This window comes from Miscanthus floridulus, chromosome 8 (genome assembly GCF_019320115.1).
Source record: "Miscanthus floridulus cultivar M001 chromosome 8, ASM1932011v1, whole genome shotgun sequence".
NCBI classification, from domain to species: domain Eukaryota; kingdom Viridiplantae; phylum Streptophyta; class Magnoliopsida; order Poales; family Poaceae; genus Miscanthus; species Miscanthus floridulus.
Genome location: NC_089587.1, coordinates 228,537,701 through 228,564,425, shown reverse-complemented (window position 1 = coordinate 228,564,425; position 26,725 = coordinate 228,537,701). Strand labels below are relative to the sequence as shown.

The 26,725-nt window shown below is 48.1% G+C and overlaps 2 protein-coding genes across 2 annotated transcripts; one reads left to right on the top strand and one right to left on the bottom strand.

Moving 5' to 3' along the window:
* Positions 1-5,761: 5,761 nt before the first annotated feature.
* On the bottom strand, positions 5,762-10,194 carry LOC136478460 (uncharacterized). The gene is made up of 3 exons (XM_066476921.1): positions 8,462-10,194; positions 7,906-8,345; positions 5,762-7,828 (listed from the first exon to the last, which is right to left on the bottom strand). The coding sequence occupies exons 1-3, from the start codon at positions 9,878-9,880 to the stop codon at positions 6,382-6,384; spliced, it is 3,306 nt and encodes a 1,101-aa protein (XP_066333018.1). The 5' UTR covers positions 9,881-10,194; the 3' UTR covers positions 5,762-6,381.
* A 9,324-nt stretch (positions 10,195-19,518) lies between these two features.
* Positions 19,519-22,395, top strand: LOC136475269 (oligopeptide transporter 5-like). The gene is made up of 2 exons (XM_066472825.1): positions 19,519-20,253; positions 20,330-22,395. Exons 1-2 carry the CDS (start codon positions 19,685-19,687, stop codon positions 21,993-21,995), a joined length of 2,235 nt encoding a protein of 744 aa, XP_066328922.1. The 5' UTR covers positions 19,519-19,684; the 3' UTR covers positions 21,996-22,395.
* Positions 22,396-26,725: the final 4,330 nt, after the last annotated feature.

Below are 26,725 nucleotides of genomic sequence, written 5' to 3'. Positions count from 1 at the left end.
TGGCTCTACAACACCGTCTCCGCCGATCTCTTGGACGTCGTCCACGAGCGCGACGGCCTCACTGCTCGGGCAGCATGGCTCGGAATCGAGCAGCAGTTCCTGAACAATCGTGAGTCCCGCGCCATGCTTCTCGACGCCGAGTTCCGCACTCTCTCTCAGGGCGCCCTCTCCATCGATGACTACTGCCGCAAGCTGAAGGGCATGGCCGACGCGCTTGCTGATCTTGGTGAGCCAGTTCAGGACCGCACACTCGTCATGAACGTGCTGCGTGGACTGAACGAGCGCTTCCAGTTCATGGCTCAGCTCGTCACCCGCCAGAAGCCATTCCCGTCGTTCACCGACGTCCGTGCTGACCTGCGCCTGGCCGAGCTGAACATGACTCCTCCATCGGCGCCTTCCTCGGCCCTCGTCGCCTCGAAGCCTACCGCCCCTCCGCAGGCGTCTGCCCCTGTCCTCCCGCGCCCTACTCAGCCGGCCGGGGCGAACGGGGGGGGGGGGCCTGCCAACTACCGCGGCCGACGCCGCCGCGGCCGACACGGTCAGGGCAGCTTCAGCGGCTCCGGCTCGACCCCTGCTTCGACGGGCAGCACGCAGGGCACTGCTCAGTGGCCCTCCTTGCTCAACCCGTGGACCGGGTCCATCCATATGTGGCCCGGCTCCACCCCTGGCGGTCCCCGTGGCCCCTCTCCTCGCGTCGGCGCGCCCCATCAAGCCATGGCAGCTGGTGTGCCACCGACCTTCTACCCTCCGGCTCCTGGGGCGTACTACGCTGCGCCTCCTCAGGCGTACGCAGCGCCCCCTCAGGCGCCTCCTCCGGCCTGGGCACCCTGGAACCCGGAGAACCTCGCCAACGCCTTCAGCACCGTGTCCCTCACCCCACCACCGAGCTCTTCGGAGTGGGTCATCGACTCGGGCGCCTCCTCGCACATTGCTGCGAACCCTGGTATGGTCACCATGTCCCCTACCTCTTCCTTTCCCTCCTCCATCGTTGTTGGAAACGGTGCCACTCTTCCGGTTGTGGGCTCCGGCTACTCAACCCTCCCTGGCCCGTTCTGCCTCAACAACGTTCTTGTTGCTCTTGACATCATCAAAAACCTTTTATCTGTCCGACAATTTACTTCTGATAATCTTGTTTCTGTCGAGTTTGACCCACTTGGTGTCTCTGTAAAGGATCTTCGTACCAGGAACCTCCTCCTTCGCTGTGACAGCTCGGGACCCCTCTACACCTTACAGCTCCCATCGTCACCCTCCGGTTCCTGCGCTCTCGTGGCCACTCCTTCATCGACTACTTGGCACCGCCGTCTCGGTCACCCCGGGTCATCTACCCTCCAGCACCTCGCCAAGTCGTCCTCCATTATCTGCAGCACACCTGGCGATGGCTCCTTATGTCATGCTTGTCAGCTCGGGCGCCATGTTCGCTTGCCTTTTTCTACTTCTTTGTCTAGAGCATCCAATAATTTTGACTTGATCCATTGTGACTTGTGGACGTCACCGGTTGTTAGTGTATCCGGCTTCAAATATTATCTTGTCCTTATTGATGATTGCTCGCATTTTATTTGGACTTTTCCCCTCAAGCTAAAGTCTGATACTTTCACTACTCTTTCCAATTTTTTCGCCTACGTGCTCACCCAGTTCGGACGCACCATCAAATCTGTGCAATGTGACAATGGCTGTGAGTTTGACAACTCTGCGTCTCGCGCCTTCTTTCTTGCCAAAGGTGTATCTCTCCGCATGTCCTGCCCCTACACCTCGCAACAGAATGGCAAGGCCGAGCGCATGCTTCGCACCGCCAACAACATCACTCGCACACTACTCTTCCAGGCATCTATGCCCCCATCCTACTGGGCCGATGCTCTCGCCACCGCCACCCACCTCATCAACCGCCTCCCCACCAAAACTCTCAACATGAGCACCCCATTCTTCGCCCTCTATGGCACTCTCCCTTCTTACCATGATCTCCGGGCCTTCGAGTGCTCCTGCTACCCCAACCTCACCGCCACCACACCCCACAAACTTGCCCCCCGCTCCTCGCTGTGCGTGTTTCTGGGGTACTCCCCTGATCACAAGGGCTACAGGTGCCTCGACCTCACCTCCAACCGGGTCATCATATCCCGCCACGTTGTCTTCGATGAAACAACGTTCCCTTTCAGCCTCCGTTGGCCCTCGCCACCTACTCACGAGCTGGATTTTCTAACTGCTGACGACCCTCTGCCAGCTACTTTCTCTCCTGCAGGTCCTGTGCCGGGTTTGGGCACCTCAGTGCCTAGGCCGGCCCCTCCTGGCTTCACGGCGCCCCGGCCATCGGGTGTCGTCGTGCCCCCGCAGGCCTCGCCGGCCACCTCGCGCCCTGCACCGGCGCCCACGGCGTCCCCGGTTCAGGCACCCCCGGCGTCCCCTGTCTGGGTACAGCAGGCGCCCCCTGTCCAGGCACAGCCGGCGCCCACAGCGGTACCCCCTGCACCACAGCAGGCGCCCACGGCGGCGCCCCCTGTTCAGGCGCAGCAGGCGCCCACGGCGGCCCCCCCTCGACTGCCCGCTTCGACAAACCTCCAGTGGTCCACGTTTACACTCGGCGCGCCCCTGCTACAGCCCCTGCGTCCCCCGCCGGAGCGCCTCCTCGCCGCTCCAGCATGGTCCCATCTCCGCCGCGCTATGTCAAGAGTGATCCTCCTCTTCCGCCCGGAGCTGTTCCCATTCCCCCGGTTGCCAATACTCATGGCATGGCAACCCGCGGGAAGACTGGGTACCGGCAGCCTCGACTTGCTATGCACACCGAGGCCCTGTCTCCCCTTCCGCGCTCCTGCCGTGATGCTCTCGCCGATCCTCACTGGCGCAGGGCCATGGAAGAAGAACATACTGCCCTCTTGGACAATGACACTTGGGAACTTGTTCCCCGGCCTGCCAACGCAAATGTGGTCACCGGGAAGTGGATTTTCAAACACAAGTTTCATGCTGATGGCTCCCTGGACAGGTATAAGGCTCGCTGGGTTCACTCAGCGTCCCGGCATCGATTACGATGAGACATTCAGCCCCGTTGTGAAGCCCGCTACTGTTCGCACTGTCCTCACCTTGGCTCACTCTCGGGATTGGCCCATCCATCAGCTTGATGTGAAGAACGCATTCCTCCACGGTACCTTGTCAGAGACTGTCTACTGCTCCCAACCCACTGGATTTGCTGATTCTGCCTTTCCGGACCATGTCTGCAGACTCCACAAATCCCTCTATGGACTAAAGCAGGCTCCGCGTGCGTGGTACAGCCGGTTTGCCTCCTTCCTACTGTCTCTCGGATTCACTGAAGCAAAGTCAGACACCTCTCTGTTCATATATTGCCGTGGCACGGAGATGGTCTACTTACTTCTCTATGTGGACGACATTGTACTCACTGCCTCCTCCGAGCAGCTCCTCCACCGTGTGATTATGGCTCTGAAGAATGAATTTGCCATGAAGGATCTTGGCCCTCTGCACCACTTTCTCGGCGTGGCAGTTCAGCGCACCAAGGACACTCTCCTTCTTTCTCAGCGGCAATACATTCTGGACATCCTTGGTCGGCACGGCATGAGTGACTGCAAACCTTGCTCCACTCCAGTTGACACTTGTGCCAAAGTCTCTGCAGATAATGGTCCTCCCGTGGCAGACCCCACCGCCTACCGCAGCCTTGCAGGCGCCCTGCAGTACTTGACTTTCACAAGGCCTGACATTGCCTATGCTGTTCAACAAATCTGCCTTTATATGCATGACCCCCGGGAAGTTCACCTGGTTGCAGCCAAGAGGGTTCTTCGGTACCTTCAGGGCACCGTTGACTATGGTTTGATCATACCCCGTTCTGCACCAACTCAGCTCATTGTGTACACCGACGCTGACTGGGCTGGCTGCCCTGACACTCGCCGCTCCACCTCAGGATATGCTGTCTTCCTCGGTGGCAGCCTTGTCTCTTGGTCATCCAAGCGGCAACCCACGGTCTCTCGGTCCAGCGCCGAGGCCGAATACCGCGCCGTCGCCAACGGAGTCGCCGAAGTCGTGTGGCTACAGCAGCTTCTTCAGGAGCTTCACCACCACCTGAAGACCGTCTCCCTCGTCTACTGCGACAACGTCAGCGCCGTCTACCTCTCCTCCAACCCTGTTCAACATCAGCGCACTAAGCACGTGGAGATCGACCTTCACTTTGTCCGTGAACGGGTGGCCATTGGTGCTGTTCGTGTTCTCCATGTGCCCACCACGTCGCAATTCGCTGATGTCTTCACCAAGGGACTACCCTCCTCCGTCTTCACCGACTTTCGCTTCAATCTGAACGTTCGTTCTACCGACGTTCAGCTTGCGGGGGGATGTTAGAATTAATTATATGCCAACTGTAATCTCTTCTCCCTATGCGCCACCTCTGGCTGATTAGGCCCTTTGGGCTCCCCTCTCTCTCCTATATATATGTGTGTAATCACCCCTGTAATTCTAATCAAGTCTATTGACTATTCTCTAATAGTCTAGATCATCCATAGTGCTTCAATGGAGGAAATTTCCTTACAACATTGGAATAGTTAGCAAGCATTCATCGAATTAATAATGTAGGTTCCATTTATTCCTGCCTCCCAGTGAACTCTGCTCTTTCGAACATGTCCTAATGGTCTTTACCGCAGTAACCATTCTAAAAACTCGACCGGGGGGGGGGGGGGTGGTGGTTAAGACTGCCCCCGCAGCATTTCAAATAAGAAGAAGGACCTTCTCACCCGGCCGAGAAAACCCCCGAACCCCCGCCCTCACCCTTACACGGTGGCTTTCCGTCGCCCAAGTGAGAATTGGGTCGGTGCCCCCCCCCCCCCCCAGTGCGGTGGCTTTCCGTTGCCCAAGTGAGAATTGGGCCGGTGCCCCCCAGTGCTTTGGTTATGAGGACGAACGAGGGGATTTTTTTAACCTCAGCCTGAAATTCGCTCCCACGGGGAGTCGAATCCAGGACCTGAGGAGTGCCGCTGGGTCAACTAACCGTTTGAGCTAGGCGCCCTTTGGCCGCAGTAACCATTCTGATGCAGGTGGAGGAGGCTACTGCAGATGTTGAATGGAAACTTGAAGGAAATGGGCCATGGAACATAGGAACAGATTTTGAACTTATCCATACGCCAGGCCATACCCCAGTAAGAAATTCAACTTAATAGACTTGAATCCAAACGCAATCAGTAACAATCAATTTTTAGCAACACAGATTTAGCACCTTGCCCATTACCTCCTTTGCATCTAGTTTGATAATCAAGTCAAACATTTTTCTAGGGCTCGGTCTGCTTGTATTACAAACCGCTAAAGGTGCTGTTCACTGGAGACCATGTTGCAAAGTCAGAAGAATCAGACGACCTGAATCTCTTTCTGATGTACAGCAAGCAGTCAGGTAGAAGTGCTGATCCCTTCCTGCTAGTTTTCATATCTAACCAGTGATACCGATGAATTTATTATACCATTAGCTTGGAAATCTGATTATTATGTCCGTCTGTTGTGCAACAAACTTGCAGTGAGCCTTCAGCTGGAAAGCATCAGGAAACTATTGGAGGTAGAGTTCGAGTGGCTTTTACCTGGTATGCACCCCTTCAAATATATCCCTGAGATGGAATATAAGTTGGCAAATTTCAATTGGATTTGTAACCCATTTCTACTTCATATTACTTTTATCTATTCTATGTTGTTCACAGGGCATGGCTATCGAATCAAGTACAAAGATGTGCAGGCCAAGAATGCAGCCATGGAGTCCCTCCTAGCTAACTACACAAGCTAGGCCGCCTAGGAGCATCTTCAGTCAGTGCTCAAATAAGGATTCCAGGAGGTTGAATGTTGATGCTTCCAGAGAATAGTGTGCATGATGCTCGGCTCTTAAATGTGCATTTGTTACCAGAGAATGCAATGCTTTCGTATGCTTATAAATTATAATACAGCTGCAGACTGTACCTTCAGCGGCACACCAAGCAAATGAATCAAGCATACGTGACTCGGGCCACTGAATGTTTTTCTCAGCTTTTTACATAAATTTGTTATAAGATGATATATTCGACAGATACAGCACAATTGAAAGCCCCCTACTTCACATCACCTCAGCAGTACAGCTATGGAAAAAAAGGAACAAATTGCAGTCAAAACATGCAATGGGGACTTAATTTCTGCGTATATAAATATGTATTCTTGATGATACCAGTGAACAAAACTGCTCTCTCCCGGAAGTTACAGGCTTACAGCTCCCAACTCAAATCCAAAAAAAAAAAAGAATGCTGCTCCAACCTCAATGGTAAAGAGAAAAAAGGCCTCAAAAAGCATAAGCCCCCAAACTCTCAATGTTCACTCTGTAGTGTTACATAAGGTACAAAACTGAACAACATTGGTACAAAACTGCACACCATTGGCCACATAAATCCTCTAAGAAATCAATGCTTCCAAGTATTCGTCGACATATGCAAGGCATGGCCAATGATCGGTCCTTATCCTGACCAATGTTGAGGCACGGCCTACCTCCATCAGAAACAGGAGGTGATACCTGGGTGGTAGGAATATCATGACCCGCATGGTTCCCATCTCTCTCTTGCTTTCATGGCCATACCTCTCAGCACCAACCCCAATATCTTCGTCATCTATGAGCTGAAGCTGGAGATTATTGTCCGGTGAGTACGGAACCAGTGCATCAGCACCTACACTGGCATCTGGGACGTTTTCTTCCCACATGACATTCTTAATGACTCCGTTTCCTCTCAGGATGGTTACAAGTGAACCTCCAGAAACACTGACAACAAAGGAAGCCAGATATCTTTCAACAGCTCCAATCAAAACCTTTAGAGTTACCTCCAAAAGTTTAACAGACCGAGTTCCGTTAATGGCAGCTGACCCTTTCCCTCCACTCAAAGGGAAAGTTTCTCGACCTGTGTTAGTAGAGCTATCACAGGCCTCCCATAAAGCATGAAACAGATCCTGGTAGTACATAGCCACACCCTCTCTTGGAGTATCAGGTGGTACGCTGGCCTTTAGAAACATGTCCTCAATGCCAACTGTAATGGGTTTAAGGGACCCTGATAAAACTTGGCAGTTCTCAGTGTTTGCTTCAACTGAAACATCAATAAGGCCAGGTGAAGGCTCTTGAGGTTCCAGTTCTATCATCACTGAAGCACAGTAACTGGATTCTTCCCTGTTCTGATTATCTATGGGGACAATGTCCATACCAGAACCTGGAGGTTCCCCTAGGATGAAAGGAATATGGCATGATGGAATTTTCCCAAAATGTGCACTTGATGAAAATGTAATCGTCACTGCATAAAGGGCAGGCAGCTCATCAGCCCCATCAGAACCTGAAACTGGCAAATCTAACCCCCACGCATCGTTAAATGGCTCTGAGTCAAATCTAAAAGTGCACTGTATTCGTATCTTGAAACCAGATGAGTGTAGGTAGTCTGGAATGCACGCGAAATACCTTCTGAGAATCTGCAATGTTGCAGCACCTTTAGAGTCCATCACACGTAAGGTTTCTTGTCTATAGCCAATTCTCTCAATTGTAGGTCCTGTTGGATTTTCTTGCTCTGAGGGAGCAGAGCTGACGTCCTGTATACTTAGAATGGAACCAGATGGTCTGCTCTGGACACTGAAATTAGGCAATGTGAGGGCCCACGATTGCTTCACAATTAGAGGCACAACCCTTTCAAGATGAATGTAAGACGCCAGATCAGGCATGCTCTTAAGATCTTGAGCAGCACGCGGTGATGGGATGTCATACAAGGAACCAGGATGAGAAGGTGTGACACCTGAAGGTTGTTCTCCAACTCCCATGATATGCCTCAGTTTCTTCCCAGGAACACAAGATAACATCCGCAAGCAAATCCTGGATGGATCATTTAAAGTGATGAGAAGACAATCCAATAACAGATAACACAAATCACGTGATAACTTAAACTCTACCTGGCATGGTCCCGGACCTCCAGATCTGGGAAGGACTCGATAGTGAGCACAAGAAGGTGCGAAAGGGGAAGGAAGATATGAGAGCTGTGATGGTGCTTCAACATGACACGACAAATGCCCACAACTTTGCTTCCCTGAGACCATGACTTCAGCTCTGTGTCTGGTCCATGCTTCTTGGTGAGAGAAACCATCTGCTTGGTGAGCAATTCTATTAGGCGGTGCTGAGGCACCGTCTCATTCTGTGCAATCTTCTCAAAAATAGGGTAGTACGACGCAAGCTGGTAGCCTGGCTCAAGCCTTGGAAGCAGACGCTCGTCAAGTGTCCGGAGCAATCGCTCCCCAGCCCACCGATGTGAGTTGCATGCTAGCAGACGGTTGGTGAAATCAGCAATCACTGGGACTAAACCCTGATGCTCTGATGCCATATCAACCAAGATAGCCTGCATACATAGTGACAACAGAAAGACTTGCTAAATTGGTTTGAACCATAATTGAACTTGTTGTCTTGCATGTCTGATGGACGTGCCTATTGTTATCTATCTCAACAAATTTCTACCTGTAAATGGTGGAAGATAGTAGAATTCAGGAGCTCACCAGCCCCGGAGCAGCGTGTGCCATCAGTGCTGTGAGGAGCAGCACCAACCAAGACACTGTGCAGCGCTCGGAATGCCACACCCGTTTCAGTACTCCATGCTGGGAGCCACCTGAAGGCGGAGATGCAAACCAAGCCATCGTCAAGTAGCCCAGTTGCTTGGTCACTCGCTCTGTCTGCTGCTGCAACCTTTTCCCCGTCAACACCAGCAGCAACATAAGCTAGACAATCCAGTTTCTTGGCCTTGAGCGCGAGGGGATCGAACACGGCAGGGTAAAACCATCGGGCGAGACCAGGCACCAGATTTCTGAACCTGCCAGAGCCGAGTAGCCAATGCAAAGCCAGCAATCGCACTGCGAGTGGACGGTGCACCTCACGGGCAGCCAAAGCCAGGCGGTGCGCCATTGTGCGCTCATCCTCAGCCCCAAAGGCATCTGGGAACCGGACGAAGAGCGTGAGCAGCGAGTGTAGCAGCATGGGGCTGGACGAATGCACCATCCCCCCGAACTGCACCTTGATGTGCGCTGCAATCGCTGGCGCCCACTGGAGCACAGCCGACGCGACCTCGGCGAGGATGGCCATCATCTCCATGGCCGCTGCGGGCGTCAGCACCTGCGGCCGGTCCATGAGCAGAGCGAGCACCTTCCGTGTGTCCCTGACGTTCACCTCCGAGGGCGGCGCCACGGACGCGCCAGGGGCGGCGAGAGGCGAGACCAGGTGAGCGGGCACGGCGAAGGGGGTGGGCGGGCCGGCTACCGCCAGGATGGAGGCGCCGGAGGCGAGCCTCCCGAGGCGCACGGCGTGGCGCGCGGCGGAGGCGAGCAGGAGGAGGTAGGACTGCGCGGCCGGGGAGCGCTCCGCGGCAGCGAGCGCGTAGAGGTGCCCGAGGGCCTCGGCGAGGAGACCCGGCAGCGCGGCGTCGAGGGCGCGCAGGGCGTCGCAGGCGAGCGCGCGCGCGGCGCGGTCGGGCGCGTGGTTGGGGCGGTTGGCGGCGGCGAGGAGCGCGTCGACGAGGGCGGCGAGGTGCTGGGCCTCGTGGTCCCTGGAGATGGGCGCGGCGAGGGCGGAGGCGAAGGCGGAGACGACGGTGACGAGCAGGTGGTCGCGGAGCGGGTGGTCCGGCGGGAAGGAGAGGAGGGAGGCGAGGAGCGCGGGGAGGCTGCTCGGTAAGGGCGGGGGCAGGTGGTCGTCTACTAGGGAGAGGAGGAGGGGCTTGAGGTGGGAGGGGAGGTCGCGGCGGAGCAGCGAGGAGACAGCGAGGTCGAGGAGCGGGAGGTGGAGCCATCGGTCGCGGCGAGAGGGGTTCGAGGAGGAAGCGAAATCGTCGAGGAGCTGCTCCCACTCCTGCGGCGAGAGCAAGGCGGTGGGCGGCTGCCGGTCCATCGCCGGCGACGGACACGTGAGATTGTGATGCGGCGGAATATGTGGGGAATGGAATGGCCGAATGGGGAGGAGTTGACTGGTGGGGGTTTTTTTTTTTTATGAGTGGAAGTTGGCTGGTGATGGCGACCGTCCTGCTGGGTTGTTGTTAATTGGGCCTCTCTTTTTCACGGCCTAACTTCTACGGAGCTAGTACTAAATTAGGCCCAGAAAGAAAGAAAATGTCCAAATAACCAGACCAGTCGAAGCACCTCCTTAAAAAAAATGTAAATGTGATATTTTTTTACATAGCCTGTTTTCGGTTTTGTTTACACTATTGTGCCTTTTTATCAAATATCTATAAAACTAAGTTCATAATAAATATATATATATAGGAAAAAAATGTATATTTGAGTTGGTAGTTATCTACTTCATCTTCCCACCTATAAAATCAATTATATTTAGGGAAAAATGTATATTTGAGTTGGTAGTTATCTACTTCATCTTCCCACCTATAAAATCAGTTATTTTACCCCGTTAAACTAATCGAAACCATCTACATAACAACCTTAAACTACCTAAAACCGTCTAAATTACCTCATAACCCCTGAGGCAGTTTTGAATGTGGTTTCGTTGACATGGGAGTGAGACAGCAAACCGTAGAAAAAGTCTATACCACCCCTAACATATTAAGGGTTGACTACGTAACCCTCTCAACTATAAAATTTAATATTGTAATCATTAAAGCATCTAGTAATGTTCAAATGAGCCCCCAAATGGTTTGTAGAGCCATTTTGACGTCATATCCCGTCACATTAACCTGAGTACACATGTCTGCACGCATGCCTATCTGTTGCCTCTCTCTCCGTACTCTTTCTAGGTTGCCCCACTGTCTGACGAGCAGTACACAACCTCTTATTTCCTTGTCTCCTACTCCACCTTCGGACACTTCTCAATGGCATTGAGTTCACACAACACATTTGCGCCCTTATCATCTAGCGCCTCATACATCCTTCATCCCTCTTTTTTTCTTCTCCGTCACCCCATATATCTTAATTCTCTCTTTCCACGGCTCTTCTTCTCGGACTGAGCGTAGAGGTGGTGCACCTTCAACATTGCTTCAGTGTAGACTGCGATGGAGGCGAAGAGGTGCAAGGGGGAGGAAAATCGAGGAGGGTTATAGTTGGGTTCGGTCCCAACCTATTGGGGTGGTGCAACTCCCGCTTTATTTGAGGGGGATATTGGGGAGATATTGGTGGGCATAAAAATATAGAGCTATTAGGGGACAGTTGGAGCAAAAAAAAATTGATCCATGTTTCCCATATAACAGTTTTATGAAAATGAGGAGTGGGATTAAGAAATTGCGGGAGATTCTCTAATACTCAACATGTTTTGTGGCTATTTTGTTTTGTAAATATACTCCCTCTATTCTAACTTATAAGTTGTTTATTAGGTTTTTTTTCTAGTTACATAGTTTTCGCTATATATGTAGCCATAGCGTAGTATCGAGGTGTGTAACAAAAGTTATGTATCACAGAGGCCAAAACAATCGTCTTTTTTGTTGTTGTTGCATTTCCTTGGTTTTAACTAAAGTGAGAAATGCGTAATTAATGTAGTGATGAAAAGGTAGGGGTCAAGGACGTTATCGTGTCGTGTCTGCCAATTGGGAATGGGCATGGGCCTAGCAACCGCTCCGGTCTTGTAAGGGAAACATGTATGTCTCACATTATTGCTCGAAGACTGAAAAAAAGAGGCTGTCTACCTCACACTCGAGTGTTTTAGAGAGAACTAGCACACGTGTGTTTTGTCCCAAAAAAACACACACAGATTATAGGAACAAAAAAATTCATGTATTTTATAACAAGGTAGCACACGAATTTTGGCAGCCTAGCACACAAAAAGAGTCACAACAGACAAAAGGAAATCCATGTGTTTTTTTCCATGAGTAGCACACGAAAATATTGCAAGGAAAAACATGTGTTTTTCAAAGAAGTAGCACACAAATCTTCTTGTAGTTGTACTTGTACTTGTATTCTTTGTGAAACAAGGGCCAAAAATAGAGCAGATCTGTTGTACTTGTTATTGTACTCTGTTGTAGCCCACAAACCTAACGACAAAATGACCCATGTTAACAACTACAAAGCACATCAGCCCATCAAATAAATGTGTGTCCTATATATGACCTACTTGACAAAGAAGCAAACCAAACAGATCCATCGATCTGTTCTTGAGGAGGAGCTCACGCACACCAGGGCAAAAAAGGGTGAAAACCCCAGATCAGAGCAGGAAAAAAGGGGTGGGGAGGGGGGGGAGGATCACTAGATCCAAGGAGGCAGGACTCACCTCTACATCATCCAAGGTCAGTACACACCAGATCCAACCCTTCCTTGTGTTAGATCCCTAATTTGTTGATCTCAAACGATCTGTGCAAAGGAATTTAACCCATTAGTTTGAAAATCAAGAGGATGACTCATCGAAGACCAATTTCTAAGCACAAAATACTAAACTAGTACTGGAGAACCTCCAGGAAAACAGCAGGTGAGATGCTTATGGGGCTGGGAAAACAGGAGCATTAACTGAGAAATGGGCATTTTCATAGCATCTGCAAACATAAATGTTGCCCTAATTGTCCACAGTAAACCCCTAACAATATCTCAGCATAGCTTCTCTCAACCTACCATCCACATGGCCACATAAAACCACAACAAAGATGGGGCTCACTACGATGCATCCTAATAAACAATCGAGGCGCACCAGAAAAAAACATACACAAATGACCACCACACTAACACCACAATTCAACACTAAACCCATGACAATGATCGAACCACCTAAACTTTTTGGAGGTTGTGCCTTCTTGCCGTTGGCCCAGCAGCCTAACAGTTTTTCCCATTAAGAAACTAGTGTAGTAGTGATTAGCCTAACATTTTTTGCTGAAACTGGAGAAAACAACAAGTTCATTGTCACAGTGTAGAAAGATAATCCAAAGAGCTTACCTCTAACAAACTGACATAGTCCCAGACCTAGGCACAACCAAATTAGGATGCATTGGAATCAACCTGTTTAGAGAAACAGAACAAGACCAAAAGTAAGAACCTGTTTACACAGATCACATAGGACAGATCACAGATCATAGATTACAAGACATAATTTATTTCTATACAATCTTTTTCCTTCAAACTAGCACAATCACAGATCCGACATCACCCACATCTTGTCCTACCTCCACCATCCTTCATCTAACACAAACATATATCACATATGACAGATCACAGATTACGAGAGACAATTTATTTCTATGCAAAGACAATTTACAATCTTTTTCCTTCATACTAGCACAATCACAGATCCGACAGCCCCCACATCTTGTCCTACCTCCATCATCCTTCATCTAAAACAAACACAGATCATAGATTACAAGAGACAATTTATTTCTATGCAAGAACAATTTACAATCTTTTTCCTTCATACTAGCACAATCACAGAGAGAGGGGGGATCAGCACAATCACAGATTGCTAACTATTTCAGGCAAACAAAACAATATATCTTATGCATCTGTTTTGTTTTCAGGTTACATCTGACAACATGGATGGGAACTCGCTACAAAATTTTAACCTGACAACACAAGAAGGGGTCAACAAATGGCAAGAAGCCCTACAGTTTATGTACCACACCAACCAGTATGCATTTCCAAATCCTATGTTCTATCACATATGAGTTACAATGACACAAATGAGAACGGTAACAACAGTAGTTTCACACCACTCACACTTATACCGGTTATGCATTGGCTATATTCCTATTGTAACTAGGAATATAGCCTCACACCACTCACACTTATTCCAATCTCTATAAGGACTTTTCAAGAAGCACTACTAGAAGTTAGATTCATACCTCATCAGCCAAGATTAGTACACCAATCTATTGAATCAAGTTCCCTGGTAAACTAATTCCTAGATCACCTACGTCGGCCAAAATTAGCAGATCCATGAGATTACATAGTGCAAAACAGAGAGCATGAGATCTCACACACACGCACGCGCGCAAATACAATTTTCTGGGCAAATTTCTAGAAGTCATTCTGCAACCTCACACCACTACCACTTATATATTATGCATTTCCTATATTTCAATTGCTAATAAATTACAAAACACAGATATGGGAATTGCAGATTTTGCATAGTGCAAATTGTACTTGTTGCTAATGCAATTATACCAAATGCAATTTTCATGTGGTGCAGGGGACAGGGGTGGCTAGGAATGGCTATAAACTCACAAACTGATTCTTTAATATCATTCAACTCTATCATATTGACATGTCATCATCTATTACTAAATGCAAGCAAAGAATAAGACAGAATTGAGACCGGAGCAGGAAGTATTACACTGAAACTATGGTTCGGCATAACTTAGGTAATATAAACGTCAATAATTAATTTCTGGTTAAGGACAAAACTATTTTTCCATGGACTTGTACAAAATATGAGTGAATCCACCTAAATTTCACAATACTAAATCATGTACATCATCAACTGCAGCTACCATACACAAATAGATTCTGAGAACTAATATTGTTTTGTAGGCTCTCCAGTGAAGCCGCAAAGAAAGATGAGGAAATAAACTTGTAATGCTAACAAAGATCCAGAAGCCACAACAAGCTGAGGGCGCGGTGATCAAAAACATGCAGCAACTCGTCATGATCAGCAGATACAAGCAAAATTTTAGTGCCACTTTAATGTATTTATGTAATCACAAGCATGTAACAAGCTCAATGTTTTTTGTGTACTACCCTTTGTACCTCATTGAGTGTACTAGGTTAAACAGAATTCACAACTTCATATTACTCATCATGACGACTAGATATTGCACATGTTTGGTACCATAATTTCAGAAATTAACGAGTGCAATTTACTACTTATGAATGTGCATAAAGAGATGGAAGTATATGCAACACAGAGATTAAATATATGAAGGCACAGATTGTTGACATGTACAAAACAGAATGAATAGGATAAATTCCCAGTTCAGTAGAATTCTAATGCAGTCTATAGGTCACAAAATTGTGTCCAGCTTAAAAAAACTAATGGTGGACTGCTGAAGCAACCTCATATTCACAAAAAGCCACACAAAATACAAGGACCAATATGCGTAGAGAGACAGACAGAGAGCAGCTCACCAACCTCATCAAAAAGATGAAGGATGTTGCAGTGCTGAGTGTGGTCATCTCCTGGCGAATCTGGATGGCGTTGATCATCCTGTGCCCCTGCCCCAGATATGACCTAATTATTAGGCACAGACTAGATGCTTGTCCCTGTCAACATGGGCCTATATGTGTTCACAAAATATTGACACTTGTCCTTGTCAACATGCGCCAGCCTAAAAAACTCAACAGAAACAAGGAAATGGATGTAAGCTTAGATGACATATGCGAACCACTAGTAGCAATACTAACAAGCTGCTACTCACACTTTGTTCAGTAGCACTTCACTACAGAGTTTAGAAATTTATTAGTTCATTCATACCTTTTAAAACATCTCTAGTTCTGTTCTACAAATCTCAATTATGATGATTTTAGATTTACAATTGCATATACTGATAACTATAATTGCAGTGCCTAATAGCTGCAATTTACGTTGTTGGTGATTACAATTATGTAACTGATTTTTTTATTTGTTTGGTTTTCATCAATAGCAGATATTAATAGTAACAGAGCACGTCAAAATATAGTACTATATGTGGATGCATCTTATTTTTGTAGTACTGCACCAAAACAACTGGAAAGTAACTTCAAACGCATACCTGAACAGGATTTGCTACCACTAGCAAGCCGACAACACGGCCACCAACAACATGACCATCTCGGGTCGCAAGAGCGCTCACCCCACCTTATCGACTTCATGCTCTGCTCCTTTCTGTTGGCATAAAGGACTAGACAAGGACAGGAACTCAAAGCGTCCCTACAGCCAAAAACAAGGCATGCGATACATGAGGTCCTGCTTTCTTTCTTTTTTGTTTGAGGGGGGGAGTGGGAAGGGGGGAGGGGTCATGAATTATTTTGTCACTGACTAATATGCAATGATCATATATACCAATAAAACAGAAGCTGAAGAAACACTATCGAACTGACGGAGATTGAAAAATCCAACACCTGAAGCTTTGGTGCACACCTGAAAACCAAACGAGCAACTCCTAAGAAAAATTGAAAATGCAGAGCAGTAGCTATAGAACAATTGTTCTAGAACTAAGGGCCAAAATGAAAATACACCAGCCCTGGTACTGTTGGTTTAACCAGAGCTATATATGCAGCCATGCAGTCAGTCAGAGGAGAGGATACTCGTTTTCGAACACCACATCCATGCATGCCTGACGACAATACAAACTGACTGACACTGAATCGAATTCAAGTTTGAAAAAACAAAGCCAGCTAGAGGAAACAAGACAAACAGAGTACATCTATTCCTAGAGAGTTTGAGTAATTAGAGAGAAACCATGATCTGCATATGTATGATATCAGAATGACAGAGTAGCATGACAGTAAGTTCAACCAAAGCTATGTTCATGAAAGGTAAGTGCAATTGGTTGATTGACCAGCAACTAAGCCTCACAACAACACCCTTCGGAGAAGAGGAGCAGCTGTCAAGCATTCATGATTACTACCATGGTTTCTTTCAGATTGCAGAATGTTAGCCATTCTCAAGTATAATAAGGACACATGCAGAAGACAAGGTATCAGGCATGTAATTCTTAATAAAGGGTAGGTATGCTTATCTCTATTAGGCATGTAATTAGATCCTTTTCAGTGAAAAAAATAGCTCATACGTACAAGACCTGAAAAACATTAATATCTACCTACTACTACATAGTTTGAATGTTTGAATTGACGTATTTAGAACAAAAGTGTCTATCAGAAAATTATCTAACCGATATGGATTTCAGTTCGGCTCACTTAGCCATAGGTGCCTCACCGACATGCAGATGCTTGTTGATCGAAGAACCCTAGCTTGCCTTCTTCCTAGGCAGGTGTGTGCACCAGTGATCTCCGTCTTATGCACATCCAAGAACAGTGTTCAGACTTTAAATCTCCACCTTTTCCCTTTCTAATTTTAAATTGAATAGATTTGAAGGAATGGGTGTAGTACTCCAACTGCTCCTTATAACAGGTGCTTTGGCAACTTGACACAGATAAGGCCCTAGCATGACAAATTTACTACTTATAACCATCTTAGGTGCATCTTAATGAAGTTTGTCTAGCTTTGAACATTACAAACCACAAATAGGTGGGTGTAGTTAAACTGATGACATGCATAAAGGAGGTTCCTGAACAAAATCTAGTCCAATAGTTAAGCACCCTCACATAATCTGCAAAAATAGAAGGTAAGACTTGAGTTGGTTCTAGCACCCTCACATAACTATACTATATATGTATATGTATATAATTAGAAAATTCGGTGGCAGCAGACTTGACAAATATACACAATAACAAACTAGCTCTAGTAGCAAACAAGGATTCCCTAAGTATGGAAGATTAGTAGGGACAGTGACAATCTACAAAATAGTACAAATCTGATCTATACAAGAAGATCCTGCTGACCATTCTTGCATGATCCTGTCTATATGTACATGTATGAGCTAACAGAAGTACATCCTTCCTACAATCAGTTGCGACACCAGATGGCTCAATCAACCCCCCCCCCCCCCCCCCCCCCACACACACACATACACCACACCGCATCCTGCTCCCCAACAATACACTAAAGGACCAAAACTAATGCAATAAACTGCAGAGAAATGGTGCAAAATTAAATACCCATTATCTAACAGATAGCTCGTGGTCTTAACAAATTCCACACATATTATCCTAGGGGCTAAGGGTATTCATCTCTTGTGAAGAAAAGATAACAATTAATCGATAGATACAATGCAGATAGTGTTGACACTGTTAACCACCCTACAGTAGACAACAAAGAATAGCAGCATCCAGGTACTAATAATGGTGGCCTGACCTGTCCTAATTCCCTTTTTGAGGAAAATCAGTACTGATGTATGCTAAAAACAATACCTATCAGATTGTGCATAGAAATTTCATATCAAATAAATTATCCTTAAGAAGCTTGGTAGAAGTGTCATACTAAATTTACTGGACTAAAATATATGTTCATTTCCAGAGAGTAGGATGCCATGGCACATGAAACTACAGTCTATATATCATCAGCAACCACACTGGTTCATCAATAAAAAGACAAAGTGCCCATGGACAAAATGGAGCCCAAACTTTACACCCCTGAAAAATCAGGAACACATTCAAACTGAAAGTGAACAAGCACTGCATCAAAATCAGACACTACATGTCTCATGCACCTGCTACAGACATTGAATACTTTCATCCATGTAAATAGATTAGCTAGCAATGCTTCTAAATTCATTCAGAGAATGGGTTGTAACTGACTGTAAGGTACTCAAATCAACAAGCACTGCATCACAAAACGAGATCTATAGACAGAACGTGGGGGCGCAAAAAATGCCCTAGCAGTTCCATCCGTGGCGCTAGCGGCCTCATCCAAACCTTGCCATGCTAGATCCCAGCGCAGAAGCAGCGAAGCAGGTCTCAACAACCGCTCGCACAAGCACCAGGTCGCTCGGCGTGTACCACGGCCACGAAAAAGCGATAGGCCGACATCACCAATGGCCCGTGCAGGTGACGCCGACACGGACAAGGTTCGTCGTTTTGTTCAGTGGGGATCGTGATGTGCTCCACGAAATGCCTCTACAGAAATCAGGAAACAGTGCCGCTAATCCACTGCTGACTACCACTAATCCGACCACGCAATCCGCAATCTAGCAAAGCACCCAGAGAGAGCACGAAGCGGGGAGAGCGGCGCCCGAGTTCCTCACCTGCCCGATGACAGCAGCCAGGGGGAAGTTCTCCCTCCCGTACTCGCACCGCCCTTGGCCGCGGATGGGGCTGGCGCCGTTGGTGGACTCGAGGACCCCGGAGGTCGCGAGTGCCGCGGCCGCGAGGCGGGAGTCCCGTAGCCAGACGTTGCGGGAGGGGACGGGGAGGGAGATGGTGGCAGTGGAGGAGGGGAATGAGGTGGCGTGGCGCGGCGGGGCGGGAGGTGCGGGAGTGAGTGGAGAGCGCGGTGGCCGTCGCCATGGTGGTGGTGAGGGCAAGACGACCGATAGACACAGGGAGGGACGGAGCGGCGACGTCGCCACTGGAAATGAATCGGCGTCTCTGACCAGGAGAGCTGCCGGAGGACGAAGGCGATGACGAAATGGGGATTCACAAATTGAAACAGTACTCCCAGAGCGGGCCCAGCAAGTCAGGGACAAAAGAAAGCTGAGCGCGAGGAGACGTCGATTGTTGATCGGACAGACACAAAATTCGTGTGCTGAGAAGGGAAAAAACACACGTGTGACGTATAGCATTTCTCAAAAAAAAACTGCAAGTTTGCTCAGTTGGTTTAAAACAACATGTGTGAGTGACACGAACTAGCATTTTTCATTGAGAAAAGCCAGTGGCTCACTTATAATTTTTATATAATTTGGAATGTAGTAAGTACGTCCGTACAATACTTGAGGCCACGCTGACCAAGGGTAGAAGACAAATATATATAGCATCCTGCTTTGGTGGGAGGAAATTAAGGAAGAAGACAAATAATGGACGTAGGCGCGCGCGTGCTACTCATCACCAGCGAGCACTGCGGAGGAGACAGAAAATTCTCCATCGGCGGCCAGCCGCGCCGGCCGACCGGTCCTAACTATCTTATCCCGGCCGACGACGAGCGCCGCGGCGCGGCGCGCCCGACTTTAATTGGTACGTCCCCATGGCCAAAAACTCCGAGGTGAACGAGCACCCGATCGAGGAGGTCCGGAACACGGTGCCCATCACCGACGACCCGTCGGAGCCGTGCCTGACGTTCCGGACATGGGTGTTGGGGATGTCCTCCTGCGTGCTGCTGGCCTTCGTCAACGAGTTCTTCAACTACCGGTCCTCCCAGCTGAGCATCGGCACGGTGCTGGTGCAGATCGCGTCGCTGCCCATCGGCCGCCTCATGGCGTCCACGCTGCCGGAGCGCCCGGTCCGCATGCCGGTGCCGTTCGCCGGCGGCGGCAGGTCGTGGTCCTTCTCCCTGAACCCGGGCCCTTTCAGCCTCAAGGAGCACTGCCTCATCACCATCTTCGCCGGCGCCGGAGCATCCGGTGTCTACGCCCTCAACATCATCGTCATCGTCAAGGTGTTCTACCGGCGGCAGATCAACCCGTGCGCCGCCATGCTGCTGGCGCAGACCACCCAGCAGATCGGGTACGGGTGGGCTGGCCTCTTCAGGAAGTTCCTCGTTGATTCCGCCTACATGTGGTGGCCGATGAACCTTGTCCAGGTCACGCTCTTCAGGTCAGTCAGTTTTTATTTATTTGCTTCCAATATAATCCTTCTTGTCGATACGAATGAACATGAACATGACATTTAGAGCCATGCACGAGGAGGAGAAGCGTCCCCGGGGCGGTGTGACGCGTCTGCAGTTCTTCATCATCGTCATGATCTGCAGCTTCACCTACTACCTGATCCCGAGCTACCTGTTCCCGTCGCTGAGCACGGTGTCGGTGCTGTGCTGGGTGTACAGGGACTCGGTGACGGCGCAGCAGATCGGGTCGGGCCTGCGTGGCCTCGGCGTCGGCTCCTTCGGCCTGGACTGGAACACGGTGGCCGGGTTCCTCGGCAACCCGCTGGCGTCGCCGGCCTTCACCATCGTCAACGTCATGGCCGGGTTCGCGCTCAGCACCTACGTCGCGCTGCCGCTGCTCTACTGGACCGACACCTACAACGCCCGGCGCTTCCCGCTCATCTCGCCGCACGTCTACGACGACGCCGGCAGGCCCTACGACACCGGCCGCGTCATCAACCCGGACACCTTCACGCTCAACCTCGCCGGCTACGACGCCTACAGCCGCATCAACGTCAGCGTGCTCTTCGCCGTCAACTACGGCATCGGCTTCGCCAGCCTCATGTCCACGCTCTCGCACGTCGCGCTCTACCACGGGAAGGAGATCTGGGACCTCTGCCGGAAGCAGCAGCAGCAGCAAGCGACGTCGGCTGACGACGTGCACGCGCGGATCATGAGGCGCAACTACAAGCCCGTGCCGCAGTGGTGGTTCCACCTCATGCTCGCCGTCGTGCTGCCGCTCTCGCTCTTCACCTGCGAGGGCTTCGGCCGGCAGCTGCAGCTCCCCTACTGGGGCCTCCTCCTCGCCTGCGCCATCGCCTTCGCCTTCACCCTCCCCGTCGGCGTCATCTCCGCCACCACCAACATGCAGCCGGGGCTCAACATCGTCACGGAGCTCATCATCGGCTACCTCTACCCGGGCAAGCCGCTGGCGAACGTGGTGTTCAAGACGTACGGATTCATCAGCATGGGCCAGGCGCTGGCGTTCCTGTCCGACTTCAAGCTGGGCCACTACATGAAGATCCCGCCGAGGTCCATGTTCTTCGCGCAGCTCGCCGGAACGCTCACGGCGTCCACGGTGCACTTCGCCACCGCGTGGTGGCTGCTCACCACGGTCAAGGACATCTGCGACGTGGACAGGCTCCCCGCCGGCAGCCCCTGGACGTGCCCCGGCGACGACGTCTTCTACAACGCCTCCATCATCTGGGGCGTCGTCGGCCCGCTGCGGATGTTCGGCAGCCTGGGAAACTACTGGCAGATGAACTACTTCTTCCTCGTCGGCCTGCTGGCGCCGGTGCCCGTGTGGCTGCTCCAGCGCGCGTACCCGACCAACCGCGTGCTCGCCGCCGTCAACCTGCCGCTCGTCTTCGCCGGCGCCAGCGGGCTGCTCCCCGCGCGCAGCGTCAACTTCCTCATGTGGGGGCTCGTCGGCTTCCTCTTCAACCACGTCGTGTACCGCCGCTACAAGGCCTGGTGGATGCGACACAACTACGTGCTCGCCGCGGGACTCGACGCCGGTGTCGCGTTCATGGGCGTCCTCACCTTCGTCGCGCTGGGATACTTCGATGTCTACGGTCCGCAGTGGTGGGGCGGCGTCGCCGACGACCGCTGCGACCTGGCCGGCTGCCCCACGGCGCCAGGAGTCGTCGCCAAGGGATGTCCGGTGGTCGCATATAATAACGACATAACATAAGAAGAGAGGAGAGTCGATCTTGATCTGTCGTCGTCGGTACGGTCGTGTCCCATCATCAGAATCAGAACCATCCGTGTGTTTCCAAATTTTAATCATCATGACGATGAATCTGCTTGTAAATTAATTTAGACATTGTTTTATTTAGCAGCGTACAAATGTTAGTTGCATATATATGTACAGGACTACTACTCTACATGTATGGATGGATCGAGACCTGTGGACGCATTCCTCCCCTCCCCAATGCGCAGAGTAAAGCGTCGATCGCAGGGGTGAACGTTCCTTCCGTCGCGCACGGAGGATCGATCGAAGAAGGGGTTTTCTATATCAAAACCGTCTAAATTCTGTAACGCCATTATCAAAACATGGATTTCTAGTAGTGGGCAGGGACGAGACATGCATGTGGCGGAGGCTGAGGCGGTGCGCTGGTTGGCGTGGCCAATGCACAGCTTAGCGAAGGCCAGAAAAGTACGGCTTATCAGCCAAATAAGTCCAAACGAACAGGACGTAAATTAAGAAGAGAAGAAAGCAAGAGAGAGAGGAAGGAGGGAGATAAAGGTTGGGGATTGAGGTATACCCTACAGTAACATGTATATTTATTTAGAGTAATAACTTGTATATGTACATATACAGGAGTACTCCTCGGTAGTAGTAGTAGTACTACATGTGTATATTTATTTAGAGTAACTTGTCTTGCGGTGTCAATCAGGTTCTCAAACTTTCAAAATGCATTTTTGATATACTTAAATATGAAATGTGGTGTCATCCATGTTTTAAACTCTCAAAATATATTTTTTAGGTACTTGAACTTGTCTTATTGTGCCATCTAGTTCCAGAACTCTCAAAATTTAAGTTTTGGGTCCTTAAAACTTGTCATACTATGTCATCAAGCTCCAAATGAGCTCCAATCGATCAGCCCACATGTTGGTATCTAGCGCTCCATCTATACATGCTCTCCCTCTCTTCTACCTCCATCTCCATGATCAACCCTCTCTCTGTATTCCAATTTAGTGTGGCATCGTATCACAGTCGCCAACTAGCGATATGCAACCCATGCCTTCATACCTCCACATCAAAAGGATACGGAGTCATCAGTAGTGGCGGCAGCAATGCCAAAGCTGGTATTCCTTAGGCAGAAGAGTTAGGCGAACGATTGTTTTTTCATTAAGTTCATGCCCCAGTCAAGAATGAGGTGTCAATCTAACCACTATGGCATATCACGTCGTGATATGGAGTCTATTTGGACCTAGGTGACACATTGTTGGTGATATGTACATGTACTGTACCTAGGGTACCTCACCATATGGAAAACAACCCAAATGGGACAGGATACCTCAGTGTTGGCACCTGTGGTGGCACACAGAAAAATCCGCAAGCGCACGGATATCGAAGTAGCTTTTCGAATGAGTATTAAGAGTATCGTATCCAAAGGGAAACATGTGAGATTAACTACAAACTAACTTAATCAGGGATAGCAATAAGGTTAAGGATAAACAGGAGTGTAGAGAGGACTTCTAAGGCTTTTAACCTCTAACTTAAGTTAGCGTTGTATTTTAGTGTTCACCTGGGAACATTACTAGGGAAGAGCACAACAACAGAGTATGACTTCTTCCATCGTAACCGGGGTCCTAAAAGACCTACAGACGGGAGGTGCACTGCAGAGAACCAACATGACTAACACTCACGCGATCTACCACACGTTCCAAAATGCAGGGGCGCAAGTAACAAAAAGTCTAAGCACCATGCTTATACTAACGATTACTACTTTAACCTAGGAGCTTAACAAGGATTAAAACACTCAAATGAGTTATGATCCTGGTGAACATAAAAACACAAAACTTTCTTTAAATCAGAAATCAATTATCAGAGTTGTCTCGAATAGGCTCAATTAGAACCCTACAAGAGAAGTCTTCACTTTGTCGATCCATTTCAACAATGTAAGTTCTGTCCCTGAATTCTTGACATGGATGATCTGGTGGTGTGTACTCGTTGTACAGCCTATCTTTATCCACCTCATCTGCCTGTAATTTAGTTGCGCGCCTAAGTTGCCACTAAAATTTCTTGAATATTTTCAAGTTATATGCTTCCTGCGCCTGCTGCTCCATATAGTAGTTTGACCATAATTTTGATGTTTTTCTTTGTCTCTGTCTCGTGGTCTGCTTGTGCTTCATTGTCATAGATTGTATCTTTGATTCTTTCATACTCCTTCAGAAAGCTTGTAATGCTATACTGTGGACTCACATTCCTTTTAAATCTTGCATTTGTTCCTTCACTTCGTGATGTAGTATTTATGAATGGGTAGAACTCATTCTTGAACCACACTGGTGCCCACCTATCTCTAGTTGCATATATGCCCTGGAAATACTTTATGTGCTGAATCTCATGCTTGTTAATCATCTGTTGCCATAGTGTTTCAAACTCTTGTTTTGTCAATGAGTTGTCTATTATGTCACTTAATTCTTTCCTTAGGTTGTCCTTATCCATGCATCGTCCACACTTAATTTCAGCTTTATACTTGATATGGAACACACAACTTCTATGGTTTGCTTCTGTGAAAATATATGCTATTAGTGATCTCATTACACCATCTTGATCCGTCATAATTGATTTTGGTTGTTTTCCTCCCACTGCTTCCAGGAATGCCTGAAACAACCACTTGAATGTTTCTATTGTTTCATCTGAAATCAGCGCACAGTCGAAGATGCAAGTAAGACCATGTCCTGTTATGCCAGCAAATGGTGCAAAAGGCATATGATACTTGTTTGTAAGGTATGTCATGTCAAAGGTAACACAAACTCCATATTCTTGGTAGTATCTAATTGACCTTGGATCTGTCCAGAATAGACACTTGACCTTGTTTTCATCGTCCACAAGGAATTTATAATAGAAAGTTGGGTCTTCCTCCTTCTTCTTAGTGAAATACATAAGTGCTTGCATCATGTCATTTTGACTTGTCTCTTCTGATTTTACCTCTGTAGTTGCTAATATCTTTGTCTCTGTACAACATTGCTCCAAGGCCACCACGAAGGTGTGATAAAAAGGTACATCATTTTTTTGGTTGGTATGTTGCATTCATTTTTCCTGAACCTTGATTGCTTTTGCCGGGTTTCAACTCTAGCCTACCCCAACTTGTTTGGAACTTAAAGGCTTTGTTGTTGTTGTTGTATGTTGCATTCGTTGAGTGTCCTTATCATTTTCTTTTCTTGCTCTGTCATATCTTTGTGGACTCTGAAATATTTTGCCCCTAAACTCAATGGGTGATTATGTTCTAGGTCTAGCCTTGTAACAATCCAGACTCCTTTTCTTTCACTTATAACCATGCAACACTTGCAGTAGAACATTTGTATCTCTAACTGTTGTGATTTCCTCTTCCTGTGTATTCCCTTCTTTTGATGTCTATTGCTGTCCTTGTCTATTGCACCTGTAGGTTATCCTTATGACCTCATTGTTTCTCTTTTTGCTTTGTGTGCGAGCATGGTGAGCTATAACCGCTGCAAATCCTGCGAATCAAGCATAGTCGTTGAAGAATTTGTGTGCTTCTGTAGATGATGTGAACTGCATTCCCTCTTGCGGTATGTACTGATTATCTACTTCTTGACTTGCCCCTTGGCTTGATACTATTTTATCATTTTCCAGAAAGTTATTGACATCCTCCTCGTCCAAAAGATCAGTTCATTGCCCAGTAGCATTACTTATGTTCTTTTCTTCTTCTACACGTTGGATTTGCTGCTCTTCATCACATTCTCCATCTGTTTCTTCCTCTTCTTCTCTATATTCTTCGTCATCATGTGTTTGATCTGGCATTTTCTCTTGTTCCTGTATGAATACTTGTTATTGTTATAACATTATATATACACATAGAGAGACACTTATTTATTTTTGCAGTATGATGGTTCAATGCTATGATTCAAATAATTCTTACCTGACTTTGGTGTATTTGCCTAAACAGGTCTATGTCCCAGTGTGTTTCATCTTCTTCCTCCGTTTGTTTTGTGTCAAACTGCAGTAAAATACAAAGGTAAATGCATATTTTTTTGCTTTTCATATCCATGTCTTGTAGTTTTTGTGCTGTAAAATATAAAACTTATAGTATGTGTACCTCTTTATTGAAATATGACATGTTTGGGTCATTGAAAAATGTATTGATGTCACTTGCTATGGGCATCCCATCATCTGATGTGAGGACAAAGTTACCATGCTTGTAGTTAGATGTTTGTTCACTTGTGAAGGTCCTTCCACTTATCTTGCTTGTTGATATGATCATGCTATTCTAGAAACATGTGGTCAACAAACACGAGTTTGTTAGTGCTATATTTGTATTTCTTACACTACTACAACAACAACAAAGCCTTTAAGTCCCAAACAAGTTAGGGTAGGATAGAGTTGAAACCCAGCAGAAACAATCAAGGTTTAGGCACGTGAATAGCTATTTCCCGAGCACTCCTATCTAAGGTTAAGTCTTTGGGTATATTTTATCCTTTCAAATCTCCTTTTATTGCCTCTACCCAAGTCAACTTCGGTCTTTCTCTGTCTCTCTTCACGTTACTATCCTGGCTTAGGATTCCACTATGCACCGGTGCCTCTAGAGGTCTCCGTTGGACATGTCCAAACCATCTCAACCGATGTTGCATAAGCTTTTCTTCAATTGGTGCTACCCCTAATCTATCACGTATATCATCCTTCCGAACTCGATCCCTTCTTGTATGACCACAAATCCAACGCAACATACGCAT

Excerpts from the sequence above, each read along its gene's own strand:
- LOC136475269 (XM_066472825.1), top strand. The coding sequence starts at position 19,685 with ATGGCCAAAAACTCCGAGGTGAACGAGCACCCGATCGAGGAGGTCCGG. Across the intron at positions 20,254-20,329 it reads GTCCAGGTCACGCTCTTCAG|AGCCATGCACGAGGAGGAGA; the intron begins GTCAGTCAGTTT and ends CATGACATTTAG.
- LOC136478460 (XM_066476921.1), bottom strand. The coding sequence starts at position 9,880 with ATGGACCGGCAGCCGCCCACCGCCTTGCTCTCGCCGCAGGAGTGGGAG. Across the intron at positions 8,346-8,461 it reads CTATCTTCCACCATTTACAG|GCTATCTTGGTTGATATGGC; the intron begins GTAGAAATTTGT and ends CTATGTATGCAG. Across the intron at positions 7,829-7,905 it reads GAGGTCCGGGACCATGCCAG|GATTTGCTTGCGGATGTTAT; the intron begins GTAGAGTTTAAG and ends TGATCCATCCAG.